The 22,660-nt window shown below is 54.8% G+C and overlaps 2 protein-coding genes across 4 annotated transcripts; both read right to left on the reverse strand.

Annotated features, from left to right (window-relative positions):
- Positions 1–99: 99 nt before the first annotated feature.
- On the reverse strand, positions 100–11,820 carry TMEM145 (transmembrane protein 145). Of its 3 annotated transcripts, none has more exons than XM_009194616.4 (15): positions 11,638–11,793; positions 10,785–10,859; positions 10,603–10,710; positions 10,433–10,519; positions 10,239–10,340; positions 10,055–10,139; positions 9,873–9,944; positions 9,692–9,760; positions 8,951–9,031; positions 8,773–8,851; positions 8,547–8,640; positions 7,310–7,482; positions 4,524–4,644; positions 1,371–1,577; positions 100–883 (listed from the first exon to the last, which is right to left on the reverse strand). In XM_009194616.4, exons 1-15 carry the CDS (start codon positions 11,755–11,757, stop codon positions 635–637), a joined length of 1,722 nt encoding a protein of 573 aa, XP_009192880.1. In that variant the 5' UTR covers positions 11,758–11,793; the 3' UTR covers positions 100–634. The 3 variants fall into 3 exon arrangements, with proteins under 3 accessions (XP_009192880.1, XP_009192881.1, XP_009192882.1); XM_009194617.3 differs by having other exon boundaries at positions 107–883; positions 10,603–10,680; positions 11,638–11,820; XM_009194618.4 differs by lacking the exon at positions 100–883 and adding an exon at positions 899–1,151 and having other exon boundaries at positions 11,638–11,792.
- A 2,694-nt stretch (positions 11,821–14,514) lies between these two features.
- Positions 14,515–19,070, reverse strand: PRR19 (proline rich 19). Its single transcript, XM_009194615.3, has 3 exons — positions 18,612–19,070; positions 15,143–15,749; positions 14,515–15,058 (listed from the first exon to the last, which is right to left on the reverse strand). The coding sequence occupies exons 1-3, from the start codon at positions 18,699–18,701 to the stop codon at positions 14,589–14,591; spliced, it is 1,167 nt and encodes a 388-aa protein (XP_009192879.1). The 5' UTR covers positions 18,702–19,070; the 3' UTR covers positions 14,515–14,588.
- Positions 19,071–22,660: the final 3,590 nt, after the last annotated feature.

Below are 22,660 nucleotides of genomic sequence, written 5' to 3' on the forward strand. Positions count from 1 at the left end.
AATTCCCATTTCACAGATGAACACAATGAGGCCCCGAGCCTGACATAGTTCTGGCTCAGCCCCGCCGCTGAACACCATCAAGATGTAAAAGAAGCCATGTTATAGATAAAAACGAATCTTTTTTATTTTGGCAAGAAGGGGGAAATGTCTTTCTGCCAGGGACCCAAGGGAAGGCCCCCGGAATCCCGGAATGGAGATAGGGGCAGACGGAGCACGGATCCGAGGTCACAGATCCGAGGGAGGGTTTCAGGGTCGAGACCAGCATCGCAATATCCATCCCGGGGTCGCAGAGTCCTGGAGAGTCACAGGCAGGGTCCCGGCGGTCACCACGGGTGTTCCGGAGTCCAGCGGGGTCAGAGGTCTCGAAGGGGGCCAGGGGGCCGGAGGTCACGGAACAGCGGGAGCCCAGAATTCGGCGCCGTTCGGGGCAGGGGCTGAGGGAGGGGACGGGGAGAGCGGCTCCCGCGGGATCGTTTGGCACAGAGGGGGGGGGGGGGGGGACGCAGCGTACCCAACCTGGGCGCGCGGGGTAGGAAGGGTCGGGAAGGCCCGGGATGGCCGAGCTCTCGGGCCGGGATAAAGCAGGGGTCCAGAGCCCCGTCACGGCCCATGGGGCAGGGGCGGGCAGGGGTGCTCAGACCGGGGGTGCGGTGCCCCCGGCCGTGTGCATGCTGAAGTATTCGGTGAAGCCGGTGTGCGGCGCCGCCGTCTGGGGCACGAGCGGCTGGTAGGGCGGCGTCGGGCCGTCCCAGCCCGGGTCGGCCGCCTTGGGGAACCGAGCGGGAAGTGGGGGGGAGGCTGCGCCCGGCTCGGCCATGGTCACCACGCGGCCCCTCGGGGCCACCGCCGCCGCCACCGCCGTCTCCTCCACCTGCTTCCCGGCCTGGGAGGGGGGTCAGGGTCAGAGGCAGTCCTGGACCCTCACGGGGCAGATGCGGCCCCGAAGGCCCGTCCCCCTCCCCCGGAGAACCCTTCCACCCCAGGTGTGGACGCACGTGTCAGTCAGGGAATGACTGGGTGGCGGGGCGCCTGGGCAGCGGGGCCAGGTACTCAAAAGGCGGCGTCGGGGCGCGCGGGGCGAACTCCGGCGGCGGCCGGGGAGCTGGGGGAGAGCCGCGGAAGGCGGGCGGTGGGGGCACGGCACAGGGCGTCTGCAGGGGTGTGCGCAACAGCGCCAGTACCCAGTCAGGCAGGGTGGGCGCGGGCGCCAGGGGACGGTCGCGGCGCGGTGTTGGGGCGCGGGGTGTGCGAAAGGCATGGGGAGGGCTCAGGCGCCCGGGCGCCGGGGGCGGCGGCGGGGCCGGGAGCGGGGTCAGGTACTCCAGGGGCGGCGCCAGCAGCTCCTCGGGCGCTGGGGCTGCGGGGCTTACGGAGGTGGTGGGCGGGGGGATGGAGAAGAGCTCCGTGAAGTTGGGCACCGAGTCGCTGATAAACGTCACGTTCCCATAGACGTGCTGCGGAAAGGCCTTGTCAGCGGATTGGTTCCCTCCGGGTCCAGGGACTCCAGCCGATGCGATCTGCGACGTGCGCACGTGGTACGGGAAGTTCTTGTTGGCCGCTGATGGGCGGGTCATGATCTGAGGCCAGGGCCAGGAGCAGGTGTGAGAGGCACTGTCAGGCCGGAGGCTGTCCCCATAAACTTGGGGTTCGAAGGATTCCCTTTCAGTTGACATCCCCCACACTTCCTGAAGCCATTCACACTGGATTAGGTGCCCCCTCTGGGCTCTCAAAGTGCCCTGGATCCTCACCTTTTCCCTTCAACACAACTCGACCTGTGCTTCCTCCATCAGAGCCCTGATCACTGAGCTATCACTGACTGGTTAGAGTCAGCGTCCTGCACTGTATGATAGCCACTGGCTGCATGTAGCTTAAATTTCATCAAAATAAATTTTAAATGTTGGTCAGTCACACTCCCCAATACACACTCACTATGCCCTACCCACATTCAAGTGCTCAACAGTCACATATGGTTAGTAGCTCCCATATTGGAAAGTGCAGATAATAGAATATCTTCATAAATACAGAAAGTTCAACTGGACAGCAACTAATAGACTCTAAAATGTCTCCATGAGGCAGGAACCAGACTCTTCTGTTCCCTACTGAGTCCCTAGTACCTTCTAGAACCATGCCGGCACATATAAGCCTTCAATAAATATTGGTGGGCCGGCGCAGTGGCTCACGCCTGTAATCCCAGCACTTTGGGAGGCCGACCTGAGTGGCTCACCTGAGGTCAGGAGTTTCAGACCAGCATGGCCAACATGGTGAAACTCTGTCTCTACTAAAAATACAAAAATTAGCCAGGTGTGGTGGTGCGCCTGTGATCCCAGCTACTCTGGAGGCTGAGGCAGGAGAACCCTGCTTGAACCCAGGAGGTAGAGGTTGCAGTGAGCTCAGCTCATGCCACTGCACTCCAGCCCGGGTGCCAGAGCAAGATTCCATCTCAAAAAATAAAATAAAATAAAATAAAATAAAATAAAATAGTAAAATAAAATAAAATAAAATAAATATTGGTGGAATGTAGGGATGTCTGGTACCAGTTAGTCTGATAGGCCGTGAGGGCAGGGACTGGTTGTGACTCCCTCGCCATATTCCAGAAGCCTAACACAGCTCCTCTAAGGTTGTGCTGTAAAAATGAACAAGGAGCTGAAAGCAATGAGCAGTGGGATACCCAGGTGGAGCTGTGCTGAGCTAACGTGAGCATCCTTAGGAAGGAAGCTGGCTGAGATACAGCAGGAAGGGCACTGCGCTTGCCGTTCTGAGCCTGCATCCTGCCTGTGGGATCTGTAGCTCACTGAGTGTGGGATCTGCGGCATGTTGATTAAACTCCCTGAGCCTCGCTGTGGGGAAAAGGGATTGTAGCGCCTACTTGGAAAGATGAAAGGGTGGAAATGAAAACCACTGGTGCAGAGCCCGGCACATGGTGGGTTCTCAGCGTTTCTTCTCTTTCTGTCCCTTTCTGACTTCCTGCAGAGCTTCAGCATGGACCGGCCTGGGAAGGTGAGCAAGTCTGTACCTAAGTCAGGCTCTGAGGCAAAGGATGGGGACCTGTCCCCTCCCTTAGTGGCTGGGCCCACTCCCTACACAGTGTATGTTGTAGATCCCTGGAGTCAGAAGCTGGGACACTTGGTCATGCCTGTTTCCCTTTCTGGTTCCCCTTCATTTCAGACCTTGTGGTCTGCTGGAGAAGGACAGGATTCAAAGTATTTGCCTGCCGCCAAAGGCCACGGAGCCCTAGCACGTCACTTCTCCTCTCTGGGCCTTAGCTTCCCTGCTCTGTGTAATGGGAACAACGTCAATTTTCCACCCTCTCCTGGAGCTGCTCTGACAATTAAACAAGAGGGCAGGAATAAATGCATATGGATGTTCCTAGAATGAAACAGACTGGTTCAAGACAGGTGTCCAGTGAACAACTGATGAATAAATTAATGACTATTAGAACTGTCACCAAGAATGTCAGATAGGATGTGAACCCAGGTAAAGAACAGATGTGGTGGGGTCCGGGTGCAGTGGCTCATGCCTGTAATCCCAGCACTTTGGGAGGCCGAGGTGGATGGATCATGAGGTCAAGAGATAGAGACCATCCTGACCAACATGGTGAAATCCCATCTCTCCTAAAAATACAAAACTTAGCCAGGCACACGCCTGTAGTTCCAGCTACTCTGGAGGCTGAGGCAGGAGAATCACTTGAACCTGGGAGGCGGAGGTTGCAGTGAGCCAAGATTGTGCCACTGCATTCCAACCTGGTGACAGAGTGAGACTCCGTCTCAAAAAAAAAAAAAAAAAAAAAAAAAAAGCTTCACCCTGTGCCACCCCAGCTGCTTCTTCCTGAACAATGGCCTGTGATGGCAGAATGTGGGCGGGGGCAGGGGGAGAGTGGAGAGATCAAGGATAGTGGGGAAGGCAGTGGGGATACAGAAGAGAAATGGAAGAATCTGGGACACAGGGTCAGGAATGGAAATGGGAAGGGAGGGCAAAGAGAGAGTATGGGGGTTGAGGAAAGAAGCCAGGACACAAGGTAAGAGAGAGGAACGGAAGAAAATGGACATGGGCCCCAAGAGGTGGCTCAGGCCTGTAATCCCAGCACTTTGGGAGGCCGAAACAGGTGGGTCACCTGAGGTCAGGAGTTCGAGACCAGCCTGACCAACATGGTGAAACCCCATCTCTGCTAAAATTAGCCGCACATGATGGCAGGCACCTGTAATCCCAGCTATTTGGGAGGCTGAGGCAGAAGAATCACTTGAACTCGGGAGGCAGAGGTTGCAGGGAGCCGAGATGGAGCCATTGCACTTCAGCCTGGGAGACAGAGTGAGATTCTGTCTCAAAAAAAAAAGAAGAAAATGGACTCTGAGGGGCACAGTAGAGGAGCCTGCAGGAAGCAAGCGGGCGCTCAATAAAGGAAGAATAACTAAAGGGAAAATGGATCAAGACCTCAGAACAGGAGGTCCAGCAGATCAGGTGTAGGAGCCTCACGCATCTTCTGCCCTCGGGTCCTCCCCTCCGCCCCCACGGATGCCCATCCTCACCAGGAACACGCCATGGGCGTACAAGTGGATCCCCAGCTGGATGCCATTAACAATCTTCTCCCGGGCCCACTTGGGGATGCCGAAATTGGCAATCAGGGCCATGACAGGAACCGCAAAGAACCTGAAGGGGGAGTATTGGGTCAGCAGAGACACTGCTCCTGTCCTCCACCCCACCCTATAGCCCCGCCTCCCCTGCCATGTACACACACAGACCCCAGGCAGGTCCCAAGCTGGAGAGAAGCCAGTGTGACCTTCAGAAGCCAGAGACTGAAATGGGGCAGGACTGGACTGGGAAATTCTGAGGGGCAAGAATGAGGTTCAATTTAACTCAGTTCCACACCACCCCAAATCCTGGCATCTAATAAGAAATCAACAGATAGGGCGGAACGGTGGCTCACGCCTATAATCCCAGCACTTTGGGAGGCCGAGGCAGGCAGATCACCTGAGGTTAGGAGTTCGAGACCAGCCTGACCAACATGGCAAAATCCCATCTCTACTAAAAATACAAAATTAGCTGGGTGTGGTGGCATGCACCTGTAATCCCAGCTATTTGGGAGGCTGAAGCAGGGGAATCACTTGAATTCGGGAGGCAGAGGCTGCAGTGAGCGGAGATTGCACCACTGCACTCCAGCCTGGGCAACAAGAGCAAAACTCCATCTCAAAAAAAAAAAAAGAGCAAGGCGCAGTGGCTGACACCTGTAATCCCAGCACTTTGAGAGGCCAAGATGGGTGGATCACGAGGTCAGGAGGTCGAGACCATCCTGGCTAACACAGTGAAACCCTATCTCTACTAAAAATACAAAAAATTAGCCGGGCATGGTGGCAGGCGCCTGTAGTCCCAGCTACTCGGGAGGCTGAGGCAGGAGAATGGTGAACCCAAGAGGTGGAGCTTGCAGTGAGCAGAGATAGTGCCACTGCACTCCAGCCTGCGGAACAATGCGAGACTCTGTCTCAAAAAAAAAAAAGAGGCCGGGCGCGGTGGCTCAAGCCTGTAATCCCAGCACTTTGGGAGGCCGAGATGGGCGGATCACAAGGTCAGGAGATCGAGACCATCCTGGCTAACATGGTGAAACCCTCGCCTCTACTAAAAATACAAAACTAGCCAGCGAGGTGGCGGCTCTGCAGTCCCAGCTACTCGGGAGGCTGGAGGCAGGAGAATGGCATAAACCCGAGGTTGGTCACGCGTGGCTCACGCCTGTAATCCCAGCACTTTGGGAGGCCGAGGCGGCGGATCACAAGGTCAGGAGATCGAGACCACAGTGAAACCCCGCCTCTACTAAAAATACAAAAATTAGCTGGGTGCTGTGGTGGGCGCCTCAGGGTCCCAGCTACTCAGGAGGCTGAGGCAGGAGAATGGCGTGGAACCCGGGAGGCGGAGCTTGCAGTGAGCCGAGATCGCTGCCCCACTGCACTCCAGCCTGGGCGACAGCGCCGAGACCTCGGCCTCAAAACCCGGGAGGCAGAGCCAGTGAGCTGAGATCCTGCCACTGCACTCCAGCCTGGCGACAGGAGCTTGCAGACTCCGCCCCTGCAAAAAAAAAAAAAGAGAATAGGCCAGGCATGACGGCTCATGCCCGTAATCCCAGCACTTTATGAGGCCAAGGCAGGTGGATCACCCGAGATCAGGAGTTCCAGACCAGCCTGGCTAATATGGTGGAAACCACATCTCTACTAAAAATACATAAATTAGCTGGGCATGGTGGCATGCGCCTGTAGTCCCAGCTACTCGGGAGGCTGAAGCAGAAGAATCGCTTGAACTCAGGAGGCGGAGGTTGCAGTGAGCTGAGATCATGCCACCGCACTCCAGCCTGGGCGACAGAGCAAGACTCCGTCTCCAAAAAGAAAAAAAAAATACATATTTGATGAATGAATGAACAAAAGATAATAAGAAGTAAGGACTTATTGCATGCCAGTCCTGTTTCTAAGCATTTGACATACATAAACTCATTTAACTCTCACAGTGACTCTATGAGGCAGATAAAATTTCCATCTCCATTAAAAGGTGAGGAAACTGAGGCAGAGAGAAGTTAATGGGCTTGTCTGAGGTCACATCATCTATAAACTGTAGAGCTGGGATCTGAACCTGGGCAGTCTGGCTCAGAATCTGCCAACCTTATTGCTATGTTATGGTGAACCATAATAATTAAAATAGTTTTGGGTGTTTTTTCATTTTGTTTGTTTTGTTGTTGTTGTTTTGTTTGTTTGTTTTTGAGATGAAGTCTCACTCTGTTGCCCAGGCTAGAGTACAGGGGCACGATCTCAACTCACTGCAACCTCAGTCTCCCAGGTTCAAGTGATTCTCCTGCTTCAGCTTCCTGAATAACTGGGAGTACAGGCGTGCACCACCATGCCTGGCTAATTTTTTTGTATTTTTAGTAGAGACGGCGGTTTACCATGTTGGCCAGGCTGGTCTTGAACTCCTGACCTCAAGTGATCCACCCATCCTGGCCTCTCAAAGTGCTGGGATTACAGGCATGAGCCACCGCACCCAGCCTACAATAGTTTTTACTGAACATTTACTATGTGCCAGACACGCGGCCCTCATGTAGTGGCCTGTGCTTGCTCAAGATATCCCTTTGAGGAGATCCTGTTGTTTTATGGGTAAACCTGATGGACTTCTTGTGAAAGTAATTTTCCACAAAGTGAGTAAGTGTCAGATTCTGGGTGACAGCTGCCTGAGTGAAAAGCCCATCTTCCTCACTATGGAGGGTCTGAGATGGGAGGCAACCACTTCTGGGGAGCCCCGAGAGGGAGGCAGGGACAGGCTGGGGCCCACCAGTTCTCACCAGAGGGTATAGGCAGCAAAGAAGGGCACATAAAAAGGCTGCTTCTCAGGAAAGTGTCGCAGTGAGACGAGCACAGCATAGCAGAACCACACGTAGGCCGCCACCTGCAGTCCGATGAGCCCGTAGCCGGCCGGCGACTCATACGTGTACAGTACCTGGCCCGGGTCAAAAAACTGGACCCGCGGGAGAGGGTCCATCACAGCCTGGCCTCCTCCCCTCTATTAGGGTCCCCGGACCCCACCCTTGGGCACATGGGAACAGAGGTACTCCGTCAGAACAGAAGCAACAGGAGAGCCAGGCATGGAGACAGAAGCATATCGAGGTAGAGAGAGAGGGTGAAAAAGACACGAAGAGAATAAATCAGTTACTGTGTGCTCAACACGGGGCTAAACACCTCTCATGTGTGAGTTTTTTTTTTTTTTTTTTTTTTTTTGAGACGGAGTCTCGCTCTGTAGCCCAGGCTGGAGTGCAGTGGCCGGATCTCAGCTCACTGCAAGCTCCGCCTCCCGGGTTCACGCCATTCTCCGGCCTCAGCCTCCCGAGTAGCTAGGACTACAGGCGCCCACCATCTCGCCCGGCTATTTTTTGTATTTCTTAGTAGAGACGGGGTTTCACTGTGTTCACCAGGATGGTCTCGATCTCCTGACCTCGTGATCCGCCCATCTCGGCCTCCCAAAGTGCTGGGATTACAGGCTTGAGCCACCGCGCCCGGCCCTCATGTGTGAGTTTTTCCATCAGCATCAACTCAACAAGGTAGGTCTTATTATTGCTCCATTTCACAGAAAAGGAAACTGAGGCTAAGAGGGAAGCCCTTTGGCCAAAGCCATATAGAAGAGAGAAAGCCTTAGAGGAGCCCCACGGGTTAGGTAAGATCCTCCCAATTTTCCAAGAAGAAAATGGGCCCAGAGACAGGGGTCGTCACCCAAGGTCAGGCAGCTAGTTAAGTGGGAGAGCTGGTGTGGAATCCAGGTCTGTGTGACTCCTGAACTCTTAGTCACGATATTGAGCATAAATGTGACAGACAGTGAGAGACAGAGGGAGGAGAAAGAAAGCTGCTGCGGGATGGTGAAGAGAGGAGGAATCACTTAGACAGATGGGGAAGCAGAAAATCAAAGAGCGGGAGAGCGAGCGAGCCAGCAGGAGCGCAATGTGGGCAAGGGCGAGCAGACAGGTCAAGGGGGAGGCGGTGCCAAAAGCAGGGGAAGGCGGGGCCTGACCAGGGGCCAGTGGGACTCACTTCCGCCTCGTAGATGAGCAGCACCACATGAGTGAGCGTGTAGAGGGTCATGTAGACAGACAACTTCACGGAGCCCGCGTGGCTGATGCGGCCCCTGGCGGCAGGCCATGAGGGGAGACAGCAGGGTGGGGGCCGTCAGGGAGGAGGATGGGCCTACCCCCTCCCCCACCCTGCCCCTGTCCTGCTCCCCCGTCAGCCGCCCCACGAGCACGCCCTGCCCGGGCACCGTGTCACCGTGAATCCCTTCCCCAGGAGGATGAGCATCAGCAGGAAGATGAGGAAGCTGGAGGAGAAGAGCAGCTTGGCTGGGAGAAGGGAGGAGGGGGCGGCTCAGAGCCAGGCTCAGATCCGATGCCCGACCTGAACCCTGGCTCCACCCTCTTCCCACCCAGCTTCATTCTCACCCAAGATCTTCACACTCTCGTTGCCAATGCCATCAGTGGCATACTGACCCCAGTAGATGCAGAAAAACAGAAGGCTCAGAACTGGGGGGAGGATGGGCAGAGAAGAAAGGATAGAAAGCAGCTGTGGGGCATCACTGTCCTCTAGCACTGCCATCCAAGTGGTCTGAACCCCGCCTCCTCCCTCAGGACTCCAGACCTTCTACCCCCACTCACCTGCTAGGAGAATCTGGAGTACAGCCCCCAACCCTGCTCCCCCAGGGCCCACGGATCCAGGCCCCCACCCCCTCCTCCCTTAGACCCAGGAGTCCAGGCCCCCAGCCCCTCCTCCTCCAGGACCCAGGGGTCCAGGCCTCCAGCTCCTCCTCCCTCAGACCCAGGAGTTTAGGCTCCCAGCCCCTCCTCCCCCAGACTCAGGAGTTCAGGCCTTTATACCCCCTCAAGGACCCAGGGGTGTCAGGTCCCACTCCCTCTTCCCCCAGGAACCAGGGGTTCAGGTTCCCAGCCCATCTTACCCCAGGAACCAGGGCTCCAGGCCCCGAGCCCCTTCTCCCTTGGACCCAGGAGTCCAGGCCACCAGCCCCTTCTCCCCCAGGACGCAGGAGTCCAGGCCCCCAGCCCCTTCTCCCTTGGACCCAGGAATCCAGGCCTCTAGCCCCTCCTCCCCCAGGACCCAGGAGTCCAGGTGTCTGGCCCCAAGTGCCTCCTCTTCCAGAACGCAGAAGTTGGGACACAGAACCTCACCCTCTACTCCTGCTGCGGCCATGAACATTTTATAAGTTGTGTGGAGCAACTGACGACCTTTCAGCAAATCTAGGAAGCAGAGTAGGGAAAGGCTGTCCACAGGCAGAAAGGGAGAGCAGCTCACCTCCCACAACCCTGCTCCCTCCTGTCTCTTCCCCAACACCCCATATGCCAGACTCACATCCAAAGTAACAAGAAAGGAAGAAGATGAGGAGGAAGATGAGGAGGAAGGTCACATCTGTCTCCAGGATCCCTGCCAATTTGGTAGGAGGAGTAAGGTTCATTCAGGTGGATGTCCCCTCAGTGGGCACCCAGCTCTGGTGTCCCACAGAGAGCCTGGTTTCCGGGTCCCCACGTGCTCACCAAACTCATCAGCAGAGAAGTGTCGTGTCCAGAAGGACTTGCCATTGGTGAGGACCATCTCATACTCTAGCTGCAATCCATCACCCTGTAGGGAGTATGGAGGCCTAAGAGGGGCCCTGGGCAAGTTGGGAGTTGGCAGAAAGGCAAAGAGAAGGTGGCCCAGGTGGCCACCCCAGCACCTTACCCCACACTTGCTGAGCGCAATATACCACCACCTTTCACGCACTGAGCGGAAGCTGCGGCCACTGGAGCAGCTCAGGTAGCGGGTTCCCTCCTCTGATACCACCTGGAGACAAGCAAGAAGACTGAAGCCTGCCCTCGACGCCCGCAAGGCACCATCCTTCAGCACCTGCCCACTGCCCCAGGCTGGGCCTGCACCTGACAGCCGGACCAGGCATACTGGGTAGTGAGGTTGATGACCTGGTTGTTCTCTGGCCGGATCACTGACTCCTTGGCCAGGCAGTCCTAGGGAAGGCAGGGACAGGGTCACTCCCTCAGCCAGCCACGACCTTCTCCCCTCTCCCCCATGCCCTCTTCACAGCCCTCACCTTGTCCCCTGCCTTGTACACGGCTGGCCACTGGGATGGGTCGTCAAAATAGAGGAGGATGTTCTGACAGCACTTGGCCTGCAGACCACAGATGTTGCGGGCGAGGAGCTGGGGCAGCCTGTGCCTTTGGAGGCCAAGGGAAGTACCCAGCCTCAGTATGGCGAGTGTTGGGGGAGACTCACCTCAGGGTAGCGGAAACGGAAGTCCAGTCGGCCGTAATCCGAGAGGAAACAAAATCTTGTCAGGAACACCCAGTCCTGAAAAAGGGGCCCAGTCTGATCCTCTGCTGAGAGTCCTTCAAGAACTCTTTACTCCATAGACCCCCAACTTTTCTTCCCTACCCCTCAGGTACCTGGCTTCCCAAGTACTAGAAGGAGACCAGGTCACCTCCAAAATCCTTCCCTGATCCCATCACTGTGGGTCCAGGATTCCTGCCGCCCTGATTTTCTCCCTCCATTGCCCCCCCCAAGTTTCCTCCCCTCCATTCAAACACTCCTCCCTGCATTTCCTGGGAGGCCCCAGAAAGACCTTAGGGGCGAGATGCCCATCCTGGCCACCTCGTGTCCTGGCCAATATCTGACCCCGTTCTCCCAATATCCACACTCCCCTGCACCCCACCCCGTGCTCCCAAAAACCATCCCGCGCGGGGGAATCTTCCAAACGGCCCCCTCCCGGTCCTGAGCGGGAGTGTGGCAGTGAGCTCCGGGCTCTCTGCTGAGTGAAAAGTGCTGTCCCTTCAGCACCACCTCTGCACCACCCCCCCCTTCCCAAACTCTGACTCTCCCAACCTGCTCTCCCTCCCCGCCCAGCTCTGACCTCAACATCCCTCCTACAACCCCCAGGTCTGGCTACGACCCCACGGCTCCTCTTAGCCTCGACTCTGGCCCAGTCCCCCACTGCTCTCGGCCCCATTCCCCCGGGGCTCCCTGAGTCCGCCGGGAGAGGCGGCAGGGGGCGGGGCGGTACCCGCTCCCCTCGCCTCCCTTGCGTCCCCCGGGGGCCGGCGGGCGGCAGAGGAGGGATCGGCGTGCTCACCTCCTTGGAGCTGAGGTTGCCCCGCACGTACTTGGCCCGGGCGCGGGGGGGCAGTGACAGCAGCAGGAGCAGCAGCGGCGGCAGCAGGCGGCGCAGCGCGGGCGCGCGCTGGGGCTCCATTCCGCCCGCTCCAGCCCCGACTCCGCTCCGGCTCCCGCTCCGGCCCGGCGACGGAGGCGAGAGCGCGCGGGCCGGCCAGAGCGCGCCCCCGATTAAAGGGGCCGCCGGGCGCCGCGCTCCCCGCCCCCTCCTACAAGAGGGCCCTACCTGACTCCTATCTTCAACGCGTGGGAGGGGGACGTTCATCCTCTGTCACCCCGCCCCAGCCCTCCCCTCCCGTAGTCCCGTAGATACCTATGGTTTCCCGTGTCCTAAACTGAACTCACGTCTTCCAAAGCCATGCCTCCTCCAGACTGCCTTCTCTGGATCCCGCCCCGTCACCCAGGCTGGAGTGCAGTGGTGCGACCTCGGCTCACTGCAACCTCCGCCTCCCAGGTTCAAGCGATTCTCCTGCCTCAGCCTCCTGAGTAGCTGGGATTACAGGCGCCCACCACCATACCTGGCTGATTTTTTCATATTTTTTATAGAGATGGGGTTTCACCATGTTGGCCAGGCTGGTTTCAAACTCCTAACCTCAAGTGATCTGTTCACCTCGGCCTCCCAAAGTGCTAGGATTACAGGCGTAAGCCACCGCGTCTGGCCAACAAGTCTTTGATTGCCCATCACCACCTCTAGTGCAACCACCCCCAGCTGTGTCCATCCTGGAGTTGCCAGCATTCTAGATCTGATGCACCCTTCGAAGTGCCCACGGAGGCACAGAGAGGGCAAGCCACTTGTTACACTCCATGGTAGTGGTGGAGCCCTCAGTATAACCACCGTACCCCTCTGCCTGACCATGACCTGTCACTGCTTACCACGTTGTGAAACTGGGTTGCTGTGAGAGACAGAGGTGGTAGTGTGAGATAGCCAAAAGCGTGTTTCAGATCCAAGTTGAAATAACTTGCTTGGGTTCATTCAAATCCCAGCCTGGCCCCTACTTTGTCATTTGTCCACCATAAGACCTGGGCCAAGCCATGCAGCCCTATGATCTCTCAGCCCAGTCCCCTCTATGAGGGTATCAACCCTGTGGTTTCCCAGTGGACAACAGCAAGCCCTAGAAAGGCTTTTCAGAGTACAAGCCACACCCTTCACCTTGATTTTCCTGATCAGACTCCAACAAATACTTCTAGCTTTATCCTTCTCCACTGCAGAAAACTGGGGGCTGCTCAAAATATCATTTTTTAAAAATTTTCTAAGCCAAGGGGCCAAGCCGGAAATATAAGTGAAACATTTTTAATGGAGAGCATGGATCCCAAAAAGAGGGGGCCTCTGCTACTTGGCCAGTTGTGCCAGGAAGGATTGTAGTTCTGCTGCCAGATCCCTTTTTTTTTCTTTCTTTCTTTCTGAGAGAAGCCAGAAATGCAATTTAAAAAAAAAAAAAAAAAAAAAAAGCAAACTGCCTGGTTTGTAACAGTAGGCAATTGATTCAAACATTTAAAACATATCGTGGGTGAAATTTTAAAAAGCCTGTGGACCAGATTCAGCCCTGATCTGTCACTCCTGCCCTGAGCCTGCACATACACTGTTCCCTGTGCTCACACACCAGGAGGCATTCAAGGGCAGGCCCAGATGTGCCTTACTCTAGGTCCCAGTGTGGCCTAGGGATTTGCTGAGTGAAAATGGCCCTACATCTGCTATGCACCCTCCTCCAGGACTTGCATATGCTGTTCCCCTTGCCTGAAATGTTCTTTTCCGTAAGTACCAAGTTTCCACCAACTTTGAAAACTACAGGGCTGGCAGGGCACGGTGGCTCATGCCTGTAATTGCAACACTTTGGGAGACCAAGGTGGGTGGATTACTTGAGATCAGGAGTTCAAGACCAGCCTGGCCAACATGGCGAAACTCTGTCTCTACTAAAAATACAAAAATTAGCCATGTATGGTGGCGCAACACCTGTAATCTCAGCTCCTCGGGAGGCTGAGGCAGGAGAATCGCTTGGACCTGGGCGGCAGAGGTTGCAGTGAGCCAAGATTGTGCCATTGCACTCTAACCTGGAGAAGAAAATGAGACTCTGTCTCCAAAAAAAAAAGAAAGAAAAGATACAACTCTTCTATGAAGAATTCCCGGCCGGGCGCAGTGGCTCAAGCCTGTAATCCCAGCACTTTGGGAGGCCGAGACGGGTGGATCACGAGGTCAGGAGATCGAGACCATCCTGGCTAACACGGTGAAACCCCGTCTCTACTAAAAAATACAAAAAACTAGCCGGGCGAGGTGGCGGGCGCCTGTAGTCCCAGCTACTCGGGAGGCTGAGGCAGGAGAATGGCGTAAACCCGGGAGGCGGAGCTTGCAGTGAGCTGAGATCCGGCCACTGCACTCCAGCCCGGACAACAGAGCCACTGCACTCCAGCCCGGACAACAGAGCGAGACTCCGTCTCAAAAAAAAAAAAAAAAAAAAAAAAAGAATTCCCTCCTCACTAGGGCAGTCATCACTCCCTCCTTGGACTGCCCCAGTCCCTGCACCTCTCTTGCTCTCCTAGACACAACCATTGGAGCTGGGGTTGTGTGTGCCCACCACCAAACTGGGAGCCTCATGAGGACAAGGCCTTTGTCTCACTCATTCTGGGGCCCCAGCATCACCAGAGCTCAGGGTCAGGTATACAGTTAGCCACAGTGGGCATATGTGTTGGACTAATTGAAGTCCCAATTTTCCCCACTATGCTGGCTCCTCAGGCCCTATGAAGGTAACAAGACACAGTACCATCCCCTCCATCTTGAACCTAGAACTCAGAGCTAAGGAAAGCTGCTCTCCTGGGTCAGCAACTCACTGAAAATCAAGAGGGCCATGAAAAGTACTTTATTGAGGTCACTGGGAATACAAGATATCTGTCCCTAGCCCTAGCCTCAGCCCCTCCTCAGTACAGTCTCATGGGTGGAAAAGACCAGGCTTCCGGACTGCTCTGGGCCACTACCCACGAGAGGCTGGGCGGTGGGGAAGCGGGGCAGGGGCTCCAGTCCAGGACAGAGGTTCGGGGCAACAGGGGTGATGAAGGCTGAGGCAGGGGCTGAGGGAGGCCAACCCCCCAGGGCCGAGGAGGGGGTGGCGTGGCTACCAGCCAGATGCTTTTTAGCAAGTCAAACGCTGTTGGAGGACCCCAGGCTGTTCCAGATGGCGAAGACAGTGAGGGAAAGTATGGTGGCCAGGGACCTCTTGGTGGTGCCATACTCCCCCTGTGCGCAGTGGGCATGCTGGAGGTGTAGGGCATGGGGAAGGTGAACTCCTTTGTCCCTTGTTGCTTCCTTTGCCTCCCCTCCTCTGGGACTTGATCAGGGCTATTGATCCAGAAGGGTGTCATCTTTCTCTCAGAGACCCCAGGCTTGGCCCCTGGCACAGAGAAAGAAGCATAGAGGCCAGCTGAGCTAGAGTCGACAAAGGGAAGGGGAGTACAGGGGCAGGAGCGAGGCTCACCTGGCAAGGGTGGCTGGCAGCCCCGAAGCACCAGTGCAAGGTCAGGCACACAACCATGACAGGCCTGCAAGGTATGCACGATGGCATCCCTGGCATCCTGAATCAGGTTCCTCCGGGGGAAGGCCTGTGGCAAACTCAGCTGACACTGCAGCTCTGCCAGCAGCTGCCCCACGCCAGGCAACTCTGGGGAACTGGGTGGGCCTGGGCCCGAACCTCCAGGCATCTGGTTCTCTTTGTCCCTGGATTGTGGGGCTGTTTCCTGGGCCCTGCCTGGGCTTGGGGAGAGCTTGGTGGGGAGTGTGGGGCTGCCTGGCACCAGTGTCCCACTGCTAAGCAGCCTTGCAACATCTAGGGATTTCACCTCGTGGTTGAAGAGACCCCGATGCTCCCGGCTCAGCCGGCCTTGGGTTATGACCACGAGCTTGGAGGCAGTAGGGACCACAGGTGGATCTCGAATGGCCACAGGAGGATCGTGATGGGCTAATGGCCGGCGGCTGCCCACCAGGGCCTTGTTACGTTCTCGCCTAGTCTTCCGACGGCGGACACGACCAGGTTTCTCAGGCTGCTGAAAAGGTTGGGAGACTGGTCCCCGGGTATCCATGGTGTCCTGGAATATAAAGATAGGGTGGCCATCAGCATGCAGATAAGTCAAGGGGAGTAGCAAAGTGAATAGGGAGGGCCAGACGCGGTGGCACATGCCTATAATACCAACACTGGGGTAGGCCGAGGTGGGTGGATCACTTGAGGTCAGGAGTTCAAGACCAGCCTAGCCAACATGGCAAGCCCCTGTCTTTACTAAAAATACAAAAATTGGCCAGGCGCAGTGGCTCACACTTGTAATCCTAGTACTTTGGGAGGCTGAGGCAGGTGGATAAACTGAGGTCAGGAGTTCGAGACCAGCCTGGCCATGGTGAAACCCTGTCTCTACTAAAAATACAAAAATTAGCCAGACATGGTGGCACGCACCTGTAATTCCAGCTACTCAGGAGGCTGAGGCAGGAGAATCACTGGAACCCAGGAGGCGGAGGTTGCAGTGAGTTGAGATCATGCCACTGTACTCCAGCCTGGACGACAGAGAGAGACTCTGTCTCAGAAAAAAAAAAAAGGCTGGGCGCGGTGGCTCAAGCCTGTAATCCCAGCACTTTGGGAGGCCGAGACGGGTGGATCCGCGAGGTCAGGACTCTCGAGAGACCATCTTGGCTAACACGGTGAAACCCCATCTACTAAAAAATACAAAAAAACTAGCCCGGTGGTGGCGAGGTGCCTGTAGTCCAGCTACTACAGGGAGGAGCTGAGGCAGGAGAATGGCGTAAACCAGGCCGGAGCTTGCAGTGAGCTGAGATCAGCCACTGCACTCCCAACCTAGAGCGACAGAGGGAGACTCTGTCTCAAAAATAAGGCCCGGGCGGTGGCTCAAGCCTGTAATCCCAGCACTTTGGGAGGCCAAGGCAGGCCGGATCCGAGGTCAGGAGAGATGATACCATCCTGGCCTGACCGCGGTGAAACCCGTCTCTACTAAAAATACGAAAACTGGCCGGTGGTGAGCCTGTAGTCCCAGCTACCGGGAGGCTGAGGCGAAGAATGGTAAACCGGGAGGTGGAGCTTGCAGTGAGCTGAGATCAGCCACTGCACTCAGCCTGGGTGACAGGGCGAGACTCCGTCTCAAAAAAAAAAAAAAAAAAAAAAAAAAAAAAAAAAAATATATATATATATACATGCCTGTGGGCGGTGGTGCACACCTGTAATCTCAGCTACTCAGGAGGCTGAAGCAGGAGGCTGAGGCAGAAGAATCGCTTGAAACCAGAAGGCAGAGGTTGCAGTGAGTCAAGATTGTGCCACTGCACTTCAGTCTGGGCAACAAAGTGAGACTCCATCTCAAAAACAAAACAAAACAAAACAAAAAAACAAGCGAATAGGGAGATGTTTTGGGGTGAGGTGGGAATACTATTTAGTGTGACCAGATGAAGCCAGGCACGGTGGCTCACATCTGTAATCCTAGCACTTTGGGAGGCTGAGGCGGGAGTATCGCTTGAGGCCAGGAGTTCAAGACCAACCTGAGCAGCAAAGCGAGACCCTCGTCTCTACAGAAAATAAAAATAAAAATTAGCTGGACGATGCCAGGTGCGGTGGCTCATGCCTGTAATCCCAGTACGTTGGGAGGCCGAGGCAAGCAGATCACCTGAGACCATGAGTTCGAGACCAGCCTGGCCAACATGTCGAAACCTCGTCTCTACTAAAACACAAAAATTAGCTGCATGTGATGGTGCGTGCCTGTAATCCCAGCTACTCGGGAGGCTGAGGCAGGAGAATCGCTTTAACCCAGGAGATGGAGGTTGCAGTGAGCCGAGATTGTGCCACTGCACGATAAACCTGGGCAACAGAGTGAGACTCTGTCTCAAAAAAAAAAGAAAAAGAAAAAGAAAAAAATTTGCTGGGATTCCATGGCCCACACCTGTAGTCCCAGCTACTAGGGAAGCTGAGGTGGGAGGATCCCTTGAGCCCAGGAGTTGGATGTTACACTGAGCTATGATTGCACCACTGTGCCCCAGCCTAGGCAAGAGAGTGAGACCTTGTCTCTCAAAAGAGAGAGAGAAGATGAGAGAAAATAAGTGAGCAGAGAGAGATTGGAAAAGGTTTGGTCAGATAAGGAATCACAGGGGTAGGATGAAGTCGAAGGAATCACTGCTAATGGGAAGAGAAGCCAGGAAATAGAGAAAGGCTATTAGGAACAGGGACATGGGGAAACAGTTAAAAGATGGAGGGTGGGGGCCAGGCGCAGTGGCTCACGCCTGTAGTCCCAGCACTTTGGGAGGCCGAGGTGGGTGGACCATTTGAGGTCAGGAGTTGGAGACCAGCCTGGCCATCATGTGAAACTCCGCCTCTACTAAAAATACAAAAATTAGCCGGGCGTTGTGGTGAATGCCTGTAATCTCACCTACTCAGGAGGCTGAGGCAGGAGAATCACTTGAAATCGGGAGGCGGAGGTTGCAGTGAGCCGAGATTGCGCCACTGCACTCCAACCTGGCGGACACAACGAGACTCAGTCTCAAAAAAAAGAAAGAAAGAAAGAAAAAAAGGATGGAGGGTGGCGAACGGGTCATGAGATTGGAGGGATCTGGGGTACCAGAAAGGGATTCTGGACGGAGAAATCCAGGGGTATACGAGGTACAGGGGAATACAGAAAGTGGAAAGAGATGGTAGACTAAAAGAAACAGGAGAGGGAGAGCGGCAAGAGAAGTCCAGCGAGCCTGAGAAAACCTCGAGAGAACAGAAAGGGAGACAGAGGCGCAATCAGGGACAGGGCCTGATCACAAAGGAAGGGCCTAGGGTAGGAGAGGAAGCATGGTGGCCAGCCGTGGTAGGGCAGGGGTCGCAGAGTGAAGGAAGTGGGGTATGGTTGGTAGGAGCTGGGTAGGGGAAGGGCACGTCTCATGCCCCAACGAACCCCGGCCCTTCCCACTTCACGTACCTGTGGGGCGCAATGGCTTCTTTTCCGCGGTGACCCCAGCTCTCGAAGCCACCTGGCGCTGTTCCGGGCCTCGGGCACCCCTACACGCATGCGCGTGCCCTTTCCATGCCCTTTGGCTTCGTAGCTTTGAGAGGACGGAAACCCAGAGGCTCGTGCCAGAGAAGTGCCGGTTATAGACCCGCCCCTACCAGCCTCAATTTCAGAACTCTCCCTTTCTTGGTCTTAGCACCTCCCATCCACCAATTGGCTGTGAGGTTCACTAGGTCCGCCCCCTTCCTGAATGCTGATTGGTTCCAATAGCTATCGGCGGTCTTTAGGGGGCTGGTTGAGACCAGGCGTGCCAAGCGGAAGAAGGGTCATGGTAGCCCCCATGCACAGCAGTCCCCCAAGCAGCCACAGACATATTCCCTAGAAAACTTATATAGTTGGCCGGGCATGGTGGGTCACGCCTGTAATCCCAGCACTTTGGGAGGCAGAGGCAGGTGGCTGGCTTGAGCCCAAGAGTTCAAGACCACCCTGGAAACATAGGGAGACCCTGACTACAAAAAATAAATTAGTATTGGGCGCGGTGGCTCACGCCTGTAATCCCAGCACTTTGGGAGGCAGAGGCGGGCAGATCACGAGGTCAGGAGATCGAGACCATCCTGGCTAACACGGTGAAACCCCGTCTCTACAAAAAATACAAAAACTTAGCCAGGCATGGTGGCGGGCGCCTGTAGTCCCAGCTACTCGGGAGGCTGAGGCAGGAGAATGGCGTGAACCCGGGAGACGGAGCTTGCAGTGAGCCGAGATCGCACCACAGCACTCCAGCCTGGGCAACAGAGCGAGACTCCATCTCTAAATAAATAAATAAATAAATAAATAAGCTGGGTGCAGTGGCGCGTGCCTGTGTGCCCAGCTACTTGGGAGGCTGATGCAGGAGGATCGCTTAAGACTAGGAGGTGGAGGCAGCAGTGAGCCATGATCAGACCCCTGCACTCCAGCCTGAGGGAAAGGGCAAGACTCCCTAAAAGAGAAAAAATTAGGCCGGGTGCAATGGCTCAGGACTATATATCCAGCGACTCAGGAGGCTGGGGCAGGAGAATTGCTTGAATCTGGGAAGTGGAGGTTGCAGTGAGCTGAGATAGCACCACCGCACTCTAGACTGGGCAACAGAATAAGAGTCCATCTCAAAAAAAAGTTAGTATAGTGTTGTGATTCATAGCTAGGCTTGGTTTAAATGCCCAAAGTGGCAAAATTGGGCTGTGTGACCTTGGAAACGTTTGTAACTGGTCACACTTAGTTTTCTGACCTGTAAAATGGGATTGGTAATAAAACTAGCTTCCTCATTTGGTTGCTAGAAGGATAAACTAGACCAATATGTCTAACTTGAAATGGCCTGGTGAATGAAGAATGCCTGGAAGCTTTGTTTCTCACCAAGTTTTGCTTCAGGAACTGCTCCAATTTATCTGTCTACACTTGTCCCCTCAGACTTTACTTAAAATTTTTTTTTTCTCAGCTGGGCACAGTGGCTCACGCCTGTAATCCCAGCACTTTGGGAGGCCAAGGTGGATAGATCATGAGGTCAGGAGATCGAGACCATCCTGGCTAACACAGTGAAACCTCATCTCTACCAAAAATACAAAAAATTAGCCGGGTGTGGTGGCACACGCCTGTAGTCCCACATACTTGGGAGGCTGAGGCAGGAGAATCACTTGAATCCGGGAGGCTGAGGTTGCAGTGAGCCGAGATCACGCCATTGCACTCCAGCCTGGGCGACAGAGCGAGACTCTACCTCAAAAAAAAGAAAAAAAAATTATCTCTCTTTTTTTGCTTTCTTTTTTTTTTGAGATGGAGTTTTGCTCTGTTGCCCAGGCTGGAGTGTAGTGGCGCTCTCGGCTCACTGTAAGCTCCGTCTCCTGGGTTCACACCCTTCTCCTGGCTCAGCCTCCCCAGTAGCTGGGACTACAGAGGCCCACCACCATGACTGGCTAATTTTTTTGTTTTTTTAGTAGAGACGGGGTTTCACCATGTTAGCCAGGATGGTCTCGATCTCCTGACCTCGTGATCTGCCCGTCTTGGCCTCCCAAAGTGCTGGGATTACAGGCGTGAGCCACCGTGCCCGGCCAAAAATTTCTCTCTTATTATACCGCTGACTTGAAGGCATAATTATGACTTCTTTTCTTTTCTTTTCTTTTCTTTTTGAGATGGAATTTCAATCTGTCACCCAGGCTGGAGTGCAGTGGCACAATCTCGACTGATTGCAACCTCCACCTCCCGGGTTCAAGCTATTCTCCTGCCTCAGCCTCCCAGGTAACTGGGACTACAGGCATAGACCACCATGCCCAGCTAATCTTTGTTTTTTTTTTTTTTGAGACGGAGTCTCGCGCTCTGTCTCCTAGGCTGGAGTACAGTGGCACAATCTCAGCTCTCGGCTCACTGCAAGCTCTGCCTCCTGGGTTCACGCCATTCCCCTGCCTCAGCCTTGCGTAAGCTGGGACTACAGGCGCATGCCACCACGCCTGGCTAATTTTTTGTATTTTTAGTAGAGACAGGGTTTCGCCATGTTAGCCAGGATGGTCTCAAACTCCTGACCTCGTGATCCGCCTGCCTCGGCCTCCCAAAGTGCTGGGATTACAGATGTGAGCCACCACGCCTGGCCTGATCTTTGTATTTTTTAATAGAGATGGGGTTTTGCTATGTTGGTCAGGCTGGTCTCAAACTCCTGACCTCAAGTGATCCGCCCACTTCAGCCTCCCAAAGTACCAGGATTACAGGAGTGAGCCACTGTGCCTGGCTGATTATGACTTCTTTTTTGGAGACAGGGACTCACTCTGTCACCCAACCTGGAGTGCAGTGACACAATCATGGCCCACTGCTGCCTCATCTCCCAGGCTCAAGCAATCCTCCCACCTCAGCCTCCCAACCTCCCAAGTAACTGGGACTACAGGCACTTACCTTTTTTTTTTTTTTTTTTTTCTTGAGACAGGGTCTCACCTGGCTCCCTCAGACTTTATTTGTTTGTTTATGTAATTAAGACAGAGTCTCGCAGTGTCACCCAAGCTGGGCCGCTGTATCGCCCTGGCTGGGCTGCAGTGGCACCATCTCAGCTCACTGCAACCTCTGCCTCCCAGACTCAAGCGATTATCCTACCTCAGCCTCCCAAGTAGCTGGGACTACAGGTGTGTGCCACCATGCCCAGCTAATTTTTTTTTTTTTTTTTTTTAGTAGAGATGGGGTTTCGCCATATTGACCAGGCTGGTTGACCTCAAATGATCTGCCCATGTCAGCCTCCCAAAGTGCTGGGATTACAGGCATGAGCCTCCATGCCGGTCTCCCTCACACTTTAAAATCAAGCTATTCCACGATATTCCCCCTGCCTAAAAAGAAAGTGATTACCTGTGTCTTTTCTTTCTGCTTGCCCAGCCTTCATTATCTTTCAGACCCAGCTGAGATACTACTCCTAGGAAACCCATAGTCCTCAGAGTCCTTCTCCTCTTCCTCCCCAGAGGTTCCTGTCTCAAACACAACTTTGACACCCGTACACCTTTGTGTCTGGATCTGTCTCCCTGAATACACTGGAACAAGGTCAGGAGCTCACCCACTCATTTACTATTCATTCAGCAAGTACTTGTGGAACAACCACTGTGTGCCCAGCCCGTTCCAGGGAAGTGGATTGAAAAAGAACATAAACACAATGAATAACACTCATCTCTGTCTCAGTATCAATCCACCTCGAAGGAATAAATACATGGGAAGGTCCCACCTGGAGTGGGGCTACAAGAACATGACCAGGACGTTTAGCGGGGAGTGAGACCCCCACCTGGTCCCAGAGAAGAGGGAGATCTGAGAAGACACTGAGGTCTGAGATTAATTTGGGGCGGCTTTCGGGGAGAGGCGCGACCCTAGGTGGCCTTGGTTGTGGATGTAGGTTTCAGAGCTCAGACACACCCAGTTGGCCTGTGGGTTTACAGAGGGGTGTAGAGGCTGCAGATCTGCAAAATGATCTGCCGGAGGGACGCCAGACTGGACCTGAGCCCTGGAGGCGTCTCTAATTTCCTTTCTCTTTC

Source organism: Papio anubis, chromosome 20 (genome assembly GCF_008728515.1).
Source record: "Papio anubis isolate 15944 chromosome 20, Panubis1.0, whole genome shotgun sequence".
Lineage (NCBI taxonomy): Eukaryota > Metazoa > Chordata > Mammalia > Primates > Cercopithecidae > Papio > Papio anubis.